The sequence below is a fragment of the Helicoverpa zea genome, chromosome 14 (assembly GCF_022581195.2).
Source record: "Helicoverpa zea isolate HzStark_Cry1AcR chromosome 14, ilHelZeax1.1, whole genome shotgun sequence".
NCBI lineage: Eukaryota > Metazoa > Arthropoda > Insecta > Lepidoptera > Noctuidae > Helicoverpa > Helicoverpa zea.
The window spans coordinates 11,987,670-11,997,005 of NC_061465.1; the positions used below are offsets into that span (position 1 = coordinate 11,987,670).

Below are 9,336 nucleotides of genomic sequence, written 5' to 3' on the forward strand. Positions count from 1 at the left end.
AGGGTAATCAAGCAAAGAGATAACTCAAAGAAACTCAAAACTCAAACAAACTAAAAACTCAAACGTTTATTCAAATTAGTCAGAACAAAAGACAGCCCCCAAAACGCCCGCCCTTCGCCACTTCCTATGTGTTTTGGCTTGGGGAGAAGAAGTGGCGGAACAAACTCCCCAGCAACACATGTCTGTCTGTTAGGTTAGAAGAACCATTACAATACAAAAATTATAAGACACTACAATTAGTTTAGGTACTACAACGCTAGGCAATAACACTAGGTACACTACACGTAACGAAAGGCAGTAACGCGACAACTCCACGAAGACTCGACGAAGCCTCGACCAAGACTCGATCAAGACTGAACCAAGACTGAGCTCCGCGGACGCCACGCTGACCGCCACCACTCTGCCAAGCGCGCCAAAATGTTGTTTCACCGGAAACGCCACCAGAGGGCGCGCTTGCGTGACGTTTAGTGTCCGTACTATTGACAGTCTCCGACAAGTAGATAATATTACAAACAAATTATTTCAGAATTTAATAGTTCAATTACATTATCATTGGCTGAACACAGATCACTTTAAATTACATTTGACATTAAAACATTGTATTCCTTTAATTTATTGCAGCATAAATTATCACTAAAGAGTCACAAAACAGCATTATTATAATTTATTTCATATAAATATTCATTTTACATGCAAAAATGATAGCAGTGCCATATTCTTGCTAAGCTCGTATAGAAATATTTTATCATTAGTTGTACCTAAAATTAACTGGGACAGACTTCAAACTTTATAATTATTTTTATCAAAAAGTTCGCACATATAAACATGAAATAATTTTAGTTATCTCATACGAAAATTGACTACTAAAAGCATTGTGGTAGCCAGTCTTTCAGCCACTGCAGCAAGCATATATTTTGATGGTCCCATAAAGTTCATTTTTAATACTTTTCTCATACCTAGGAATATTGATCTAGTTTTATGATTAATAAAATTTAAAATCTTCAGTTTTCGTTTGGGCTGCCATACAAATATTTTCAGTTGAACATGGACCATCTGAAAATAAAAAGGCATAAGCATTATACATCAGTTTTTGAACAGACTTCCAAAAACATTTTTATTTATATTTACTTTTGTTCAATTTACCTTGATCATACCACTGTGTGGTTGAGATTCCAGATTCCTGTCTAGCTTGTACTATGGCTTCTCTGATCGCAAATGGTACCACCACTGTTGAACACATTGCTGGCTCTCCAATAGCTATAAACACAAATAACAAATTAAATATTACAAGGTCATATAAGGCATTGTCATTTATGTCATCACTATCCTCACCTTTAGAACTAAGTATAACGTCATTACTATAGGAGTTCTTCTTTAAATATACCCTGAAATCTTGAGGTATATCTCTTGCCTCAGGTACATGATAATCCCAAGTCCTGTTGGTTAGAATTTCACCAGTGTCAGCAAAAACCAGCTTTTCACAGGTCCAGTATCCAAGTCCCATTATGAAGGCACCTTCCACCTACACAAAAATATAAAACTGTTTGTCTTTGTTTAAAGTTAAAATAGCATGCACAATATGTACATAGCTAAAGAAGTTACTTACCTGTCCCACATCTATTTCTGGGCTGATACTTAAACCCACATCTTGCAACATATCTACTCTCAAAATCTCATGTTCTCCTGTTAACACATCTATTTCAACTTCACATAATGCCATGCCATACACATTGTATGTCTGTGCATCACTCAAACTAGTAAATCCATGAACTTGAAGGTCTACATCAGCATTATATGCTGCAGTAATTAACTCTTCCCATGTAGGATTAGTCAGTGTTGCTCTTATAGGATCTAACCTTGCATTCAGTTCTTCACAACATCTCTTCAAAGCTATTATAACACCCTGAGTTGTAAGACTCCCTCCAGATACTAAAGTATTAGGAGCAATAATAGTATTGTTTCCTTTGACTTGAATCTTTTCAACAGGTATTTTTAAAAGGTACGCAGTTATTTGTACAGCTTTGGTATTGATACCTTGTCCCATTTCAATACCAGCGTGAGTCAATACAACAGTTCCATCTCCGTGATATACTGACAGATTCAGGTCAAAGCGTTTTCCCCCTGAACACAACCACCTTGCAAACGCCCATCTTAATCCTCGTTTCTTCCATCTATTCTGTGTATTAAAGGTATTTACTGCAGCTCTTCTTGTACTGTATTCAGCATTGGTTTTGAGCGTGTCCACCATTTCAGTCATTTCATTAAAGTTGGTTGTGTCCAGATTAGCTAAACGCACAGCTAGTGGGTCCAAAGAGAGTTCATAAGATATCCGCTCCATTATATATTCCATATAAGCTATAGTCTCTAAAGTAACTGAAAAAGATTTTAAACTTATTAAAATTGTATTTGAACAATTCGATTTACACTTTAGCACTTTTCTTACTTGGCGATCTGCACCACGTATTTTTATGTGTATCAGTAGTTATGTCATATGATTTAAAGTTCATGGCAGTAGCAATGTAGCAGTTGTAGTATACGTCAGCAGTAAGAGCAGTCAAGGTTTCACTGACTTTGTATCCGTTGTCTTCGTAAATTATCGTGTTTAAGCTCTGGATTACTCCTGACTTATTAACGGAGACCTAAAAAAGGTAAATCATTTCAAAATTGGCATCTGATTTAAGGCAATTTACATAACGTGATATTTGTGTAGTGCGTACCTCATAATCGTTATGACTAGGCAATCTCTTGCCAACGGCTCTGAAGTTGGTGGTCAAGGGTTGAATAAACCGACAAGGAAGGTTTAACTTTTGCACAATAAGACTGCAGGCTACAGCCGATTGGATGCTGCGGGACACTTTCATGCCATACCCACCACCAAGACGTCGTACATAGCAATCAATTCTAGAAAAAAGTGGATTTAAAATAGGACAAGCTTAATATTCAATGTCATTATATTACTGATACCTTTGACAAATAAAATGCATGACATCTTTGAAAAAACATACTTATTTTCATCCATATTCAAAGCCCTCGATATCATGACGTGTGTTGCATCCAGCCACTGTGTTGTAGAATGCACTTCAATACCTTCTTCTGTAGGTTTTGCTACACAAAGCAAAGTCTCCATAGTAAAGGGATACTGCCCATAAAATGTGTTGCTTCCAGACATTGTCTTATAAACATCTGTACCAGTACTCGTTGCATCTATTGATGATACTAAAGTGGATCTAGTTGCATCAGTTTTAGCTACTTTGATATCTATAACCGGCTGTTTAACATTACTATAAGTAACTTTGACTAAGCTGGTGGCTCTAATAGCAATGTGTTGTGAATTTGCCACAACTATTCCTAGTGGCTGATGATAATACTTGACAGATCCACTGCATAGAACCTCTTCGTTGGCTGAGAAATATATGCTGTCAGCTGGTGTGAAGGAATTTAATCCTGGTATGTCTTTTGCTGTGTAGAAGGCTATTACTCCAGGAGAAGACTGAAATTAAAGAATCAAATGTGATAAGTACTGGTGATAATCATAATGGATGACATTAGTTAATGATGATAATTTCCTTACCAATGCAGCACTCGCATCAATTTTGACAATGGTACCTAGGGCTACTGTGCTGAGGACGAAAGCACCAAATACTTCATTAGGCATTGTCGGAATATCATCAGTGTACTGAGCTTCCCCGGCACATTGGATCTGAAAGTAGCAGCAATCATTTTAATAGTGCACAAAAGTAGATGCTGATATATAAAAGTTATCTAAGATGGTTACTACAGTCTACTGTAAATAAAGAATTAAGAATTTTGAATAAAATTACTTCCACCTACCAGAGATTCCACTTTAGCAATAGGTTGGTTCAACGGCCAAATCGCAGGATCGCTAGTGAAGGTTTGTTTTGCATCTGAAACGGGTCTAGATTCATGCAGATTTCCAGCTCCAGAAGCATATCGTGTGTTTATTATGTTTGGTGGACAAAGTGTTAACAGACTCTGTAAAATGGGACAGCAAAATATTAAGTGACGCAATATTGTTAGTAAAATAAATACTACAAAATTATGCATACTGTTTTTACACTGTACCTTATAAAACAATGCTTTAGCAACAAATCTTCTGTACTCCACAGAAGGTTCTGGTGGATTTGACTCAACTATCATCTCTCCATCTAACACTTTCAGAGCTGCTTGCAGAGTTTCATTTGTAAATAAAGACTTTCCTACAAGAAAAGTTTCAGTAGCTATTGCTCGAACAAAATTAGAAGAAAGACCACCATAAACTATTCTTGCTCTTTGAACTACGTTAGTTGCATCAACTTTGTAGAGGCACCCTATGTTGACTATTGCGTGAGTACTTTGGGCTCTTGGCATAAGCTAGAAGAAAACATGTAATATTTTAAAACTTTGTTCTTAGTTGTAATTGACCTGAATATCAGGCATTATCGTAATATTCACCTTGTACGAAAAGAATTTGTATTCGTTACTTAATGGCGGTAACATCACATTCACTACTACTTTTCCTGCCATATCTAGTTTTAAGAAAGCTTCCATAGTAACCGTTTGTGAGGTTCCATTGATGTCCACTGTGAAAACAATAATTAATGAAGCTGACATTAATCAACAGCAGGAAATATCTATTGAAACTACGTTATCTATTATTGACCTTTTATCAGAGAGAAAATAAAAGATGGTTCTATTAATCACTTACTGATCGTTAACTGAGCATCAACGGTAGTTAATAGCAAGAATATATCAGATGGGAAGGATGTGGTTTGGTGTTTGATCATTAAGTTCCCAGCGATAGTGCCCACCTGAAATGGACCAATAAATAATCAATCAGTTTTTATTTTGTTAAGGATACTCTTATAGGTAGGTAACTCGAAACTTACATTTCTAACAGGTATATGAGCTACCAAATCCACATGACTATAGATCTTAGCCAAATAGCCAAAGAATTCCGTTTCAGATGCTGTCTTCAGAACTTCCATGAACTCTGTCAGTGTCATTCCAGCACCGACAATGAGGTTCTGGTCATATGTCATAGTTTTTAGCTCTTGAAGACTACTGATATCAATCAGGACACGAGGATAATCAGAAATGGGAACCGCTCCTGTAACCGAAACATCATGAAAATTATATGGCTACATTACATCTAATATTATTGACTAAACGATAATTTACCTTTAGCCGTATTCCCACCCACTAACATGTACGAACTCAGTCCTTCTATTTTCAAAATATCTAAAACATCTTGAAGCACCCTAGGCTTGAACCAAATTTTACCATCTGTGAGTTCGATTCTCTTCACCTTGACTTCATAAAAGTCATCATTTTGTACAAAACACCAGTCATCAGCATCATCACAAGCAGACTTATTGCATTGCCTTCCTGATTTCCTGCAAATCTGCAAGTCTTCTATATCCATGATTCTTCGTTCTATTGGAGTATCTGTTGCGAATCTCTTGAAGGCCTCTAGGATAGGTCTGTACCCTGTACAGCGGCATATATTGCTGCCGAAAGACTTTTCTACTTCTAGCATTGTGACATTCTTCTTAGTTTCCAAGAGCCTGTAAAATTTCAAAATCAGATTACAATCATTTGAGGAGAAATCGTATCTTTTGACTAAATAAATCACTAGGTAGATGTTTTTTGATTCTTAATCTTCTTTATCAAGTAGGTATATATGAGCCTTATCGTCTACATACCCATGCATAGACATGACCCATCCAGAAGTACAGTATCCACATTGGGATCCATTGTGTTCAGCCAACGTCTTCTGTATAGGATGGTACCCAATCTTTCTGTTCCCCAAACCTTCGATTGTCGTGATATCCCAGCCATCGCAAGACCCGATTGATACCAAACACTGTGTATTGGAAAATATTTAAGAAATATCCACTTGCATACTGCTTACTAAGTATTAAGATAGCATAATATAAGTACATAACTAACATCATTAGGTAAGTACTTTCTTTATCACGCACTTCACAAGATTTTGAGCCTATTTTGGCTTTGTAAATACAAACTAATCTTCCTCTTTCTCGTAAACCTACTATTTACTGTTTTTCATTGCAAGTCTTTACATTTATTTATTTATTTATTTATTTAGTACACTATGGAGAACTTACAGCTAAACAAAAACTAAACAGTAAAAGAAAGTCATAGTCGACAGAGAGCCAATTAAAAGTCCTCGCTTATAATAAAATCATTAGTATATATTTATAATAAAAAATAAGTTAAAATTATTAGTATTTTCTTCATTTTCGTCCGTCACCATTCGATATTCAGTCACTAATCATCTTGAGCATGTTCAAAATACCCACAGAGTTAACAGCAGCATGAGGAGCTCCTAAACTCTTGGAGGCAGTCACCATGCAAGCTCCGCAGCCACCTTCACGACACATATACTTAGTTCCACGCAGCTGAAGTCGGCTGCGAAGGTAGTCTAGCAGCATCACGTCGGAACTGATATCATTGCCCACTGCAAAGTCCAAAGTTTGTACCAAGAGTAGGTATTAAGCCGAGCTAAGTACAAGAAGTGTATATTTCTACCCGACTGCACTAAAACGGGGATTATCGTGCTTCCATCGTGCTATCGTGTTTCCACTTTCTTCATTTAAATTATCATCTCTTCTAAATGCATTTAAACTATAGTAGTTGTTTATTAGTTTTTATCTAAGAAATAATGTCATTTTAGGTCATTAGTTCTAAGATTCTGATCAGAAACTATTAGGTATATAATTCACATTCCTTCTAATATGAATAGGTACATAAGCATTGCCGGCTTTACAGCACAAACAAGATTTTATCTCACAAAGAGTGACATTGGAGAAATAATGTGGGTAATCTTGTTCACATAAAACGCGGCATAGCTACGCCGCAATTGCGAAAAGAAAGCATTGTTAAATAATGGTTGGACATCTTTTAAAAGAAGGTATTGGTTTTCTGCCTTTGAGGTATTTGATCACCGTCATAAATTATTGTTTGTTTGATTTCTCCTAAAAATCTTTTGAGACCCCTCACACGAAACTGTGTTCCGGAACCATGGTAGATGATTTTTCTGATTGTGTATTTCGAAGGTCGATCATGTAAATCTTATTTTTTGTTATTTATTTAAACATACACACTATCATTACAGCTTAAACAATAAGATAGTGGTGTCCACAATAATTATCAAACTCTTTGGTTGGTCTGATATCTAATCGTTGTAACATGAGTCGAATCACACTCTTTGCCGTCTACATTTTTGCTGTGTTTTGGTAATTTCTTTTAGTTTTTATGAATATTTGCATAAGTAATATTATATTTCATAACCAATTAAACTAACCTGAATACTCGACCCCATTGACCTTAAACTTGATGCGGTCCATGACTGTGTTTCACAGCTGCATGCAACAAACTGACTAACAACCCGGTATCTCTACGAAAAGTGCTATAAAATTATTTTATAAAGTCAACAGACGCATTATTTTGGCTGTGCCAAAGTATTTAGTATCATTACTTTCAAAATGATAAGGAGTGCATACACTGCTCTTACCAGTGGCTATCTAAATCTGTTAAAGAAATTTTACTGAGATTCGAAATTATTATTGCCTCAACATATTTTTGGTAAGAAATCGTGGTGGCCTATTTAATGCGAAAAACTATTCAACGAATAGTTGACTATAGGTTATTCTTCTTCTTCTTCTTTCGTGTCGATGACACGTCATATACTGGGGCTACACTATGTCAGCCCAATATGCCGCCACAGCGAGAGCACGGCCGGATGAGCTCATTAAGTCCCCCCTCGAGCAAGTTTCAGGGCACAGTGGACATGCGACCACTAGGTTATTTCAATAATGTCTTTGTAGTCCACATCAAGTCCACGTCAAGATTCTTTAGTTATCAAAATTACATTATCAAAATGATTCAAATCAATCACGAAGTTAAAAGTATAAAGACTGTTTTACTTTTCCTTACATAACATGCAAACAATTACAAATACCAAAAAGATTTATTTATTTATTTATGTAACATGGAAGACTTACAGCTAAAATAACTAGAAATAAGATAAGATAACTATGTATGTAACTAAGATAAGTCAATGTCATATTAATGACTCATTAATTAACAGTGAGTGTCGGATGTAAAAGCCCGGTTTCCACCGCGAGCGGAACGGACCCATTAATGACTTCGTTAAACTCGCAAACGCAAACTGCATACTTATATTTCCACCAACAAATAGTCGGACGGAAAGAGCCGAGCGTGTAGAAAGAGTAGAAATGAGCTCGCTCAGTTCTAGGGAGCGGAGCGGAGTACTTACGGACTCCGCTCAACTCGCAATTACAATTTACATAGTAGCGTTTCCACACAGAAAGTGGTGAGCGGGGCGGATTGAGCGAGTAAAAAGAAATTGAAAAGAGTCCGCTGCGCAAGGCCTGCACCGACTAGTTCAGAACGGACTCTCTCGCTGTCTGCCTAAATTCCGCTTTTAATTTACGATCTTGAATATGCTGGCACATCCAAAATCTTCTTTGCGTGCTTTTTTTTCTGTATACATAATCACTGTCATTGCTCGATTCCGTGTCACTCGATAACATCGCAACAACAGGACCACACACACCAGCTCAAAACTTCAACTGAACTCGTTCTCTGTGGAAATTATCTATTCGTTTTTCATTTCTCATTTTCCGTTCAGCTCAGTCCGCTCATTTCTCTATCTGAGTTTCATTTTGCAGTGGAAATCAAATGACCAACTCTTCGTTGGTGGAAACGCAAACCTCTTTCATTAAAAAGGAGTCCGTTCCGCCTAACCATTTTCCGCACATTACCCTTTCGCAGTGGAAACCGGGCTAAAGGTTTAAATACAACCTTTCAAGTGCGCAGCGAATTGATTATAAAATTTTTATATGACTTCAAACTCCGTGAAATATTAGACGTTTTGGGAATTAAAATATATAGCGTTTTTATACCGTTAATGGGTACTTGAAGTCATAGAAATAAACCGTGTCAAATTCCTGAAAATTTTAAGCCGATCTTCTGATATCAGATATTTTTTTATTTCATGAAAAACCTGGTGAGCTGATTAAGAATTAACTGGTGTTGACCGAGATTAGATGTTAGGACTCATATGTACCTATGCGTAATTTGACAAAGACAAGTAACATACTTTTTTGATTGTGTTATGGTTCAAAAAATTGGTTCATATTTATACTATACTTATGATTTTAGTATGTAAAAATTATCATTAATGCATTATTTATTTTGATGATTATGTCTGAAGGTGTGAATTGATATATTTAGCCTTTAAATGAGCTGTCAAAAATAAGGGGATGAAATAGGGCCAATTAAACTCTGCAG

The 9,336-nt window shown here is 36.3% G+C and overlaps 1 protein-coding gene across 1 annotated transcript; it reads right to left on the reverse strand.

Moving 5' to 3' along the window:
- Positions 1–641: 641 nt before the first annotated feature.
- On the reverse strand, positions 642–7,412 carry LOC124636564 (xanthine dehydrogenase-like). Its single transcript, XM_047172700.1, has 17 exons — positions 7,325–7,412; positions 6,321–6,478; positions 5,703–5,863; positions 5,179–5,564; positions 4,887–5,107; positions 4,706–4,808; positions 4,453–4,580; positions 4,084–4,371; positions 3,832–3,993; positions 3,572–3,700; positions 3,006–3,490; positions 2,718–2,901; positions 2,444–2,639; positions 1,607–2,373; positions 1,333–1,522; positions 1,144–1,257; positions 642–1,053 (listed from the first exon to the last, which is right to left on the reverse strand). The coding sequence occupies exons 1-17, from the start codon at positions 7,365–7,367 to the stop codon at positions 983–985; spliced, it is 3,786 nt and encodes a 1,261-aa protein (XP_047028656.1). The 5' UTR covers positions 7,368–7,412; the 3' UTR covers positions 642–982.
- Positions 7,413–9,336: the final 1,924 nt, after the last annotated feature.

Excerpts from the sequence above, each read along its gene's own strand:
- LOC124636564 (XM_047172700.1), bottom strand. The coding sequence starts at position 7,367 with ATGGACCGCATCAAGTTTAAGGTCAATGGGGTCGAGTATTCAG. Across the intron at positions 5,565-5,702 it reads TGGGTCATGTCTATGCATGG|GCTCTTGGAAACTAAGAAGA; the intron begins GTATGTAGACGA and ends GAAATTTTACAG. Across the intron at positions 3,994-4,083 it reads CTAAAGCATTGTTTTATAAG|AGTCTGTTAACACTTTGTCC; the intron begins GTACAGTGTAAA and ends CCCATTTTACAG.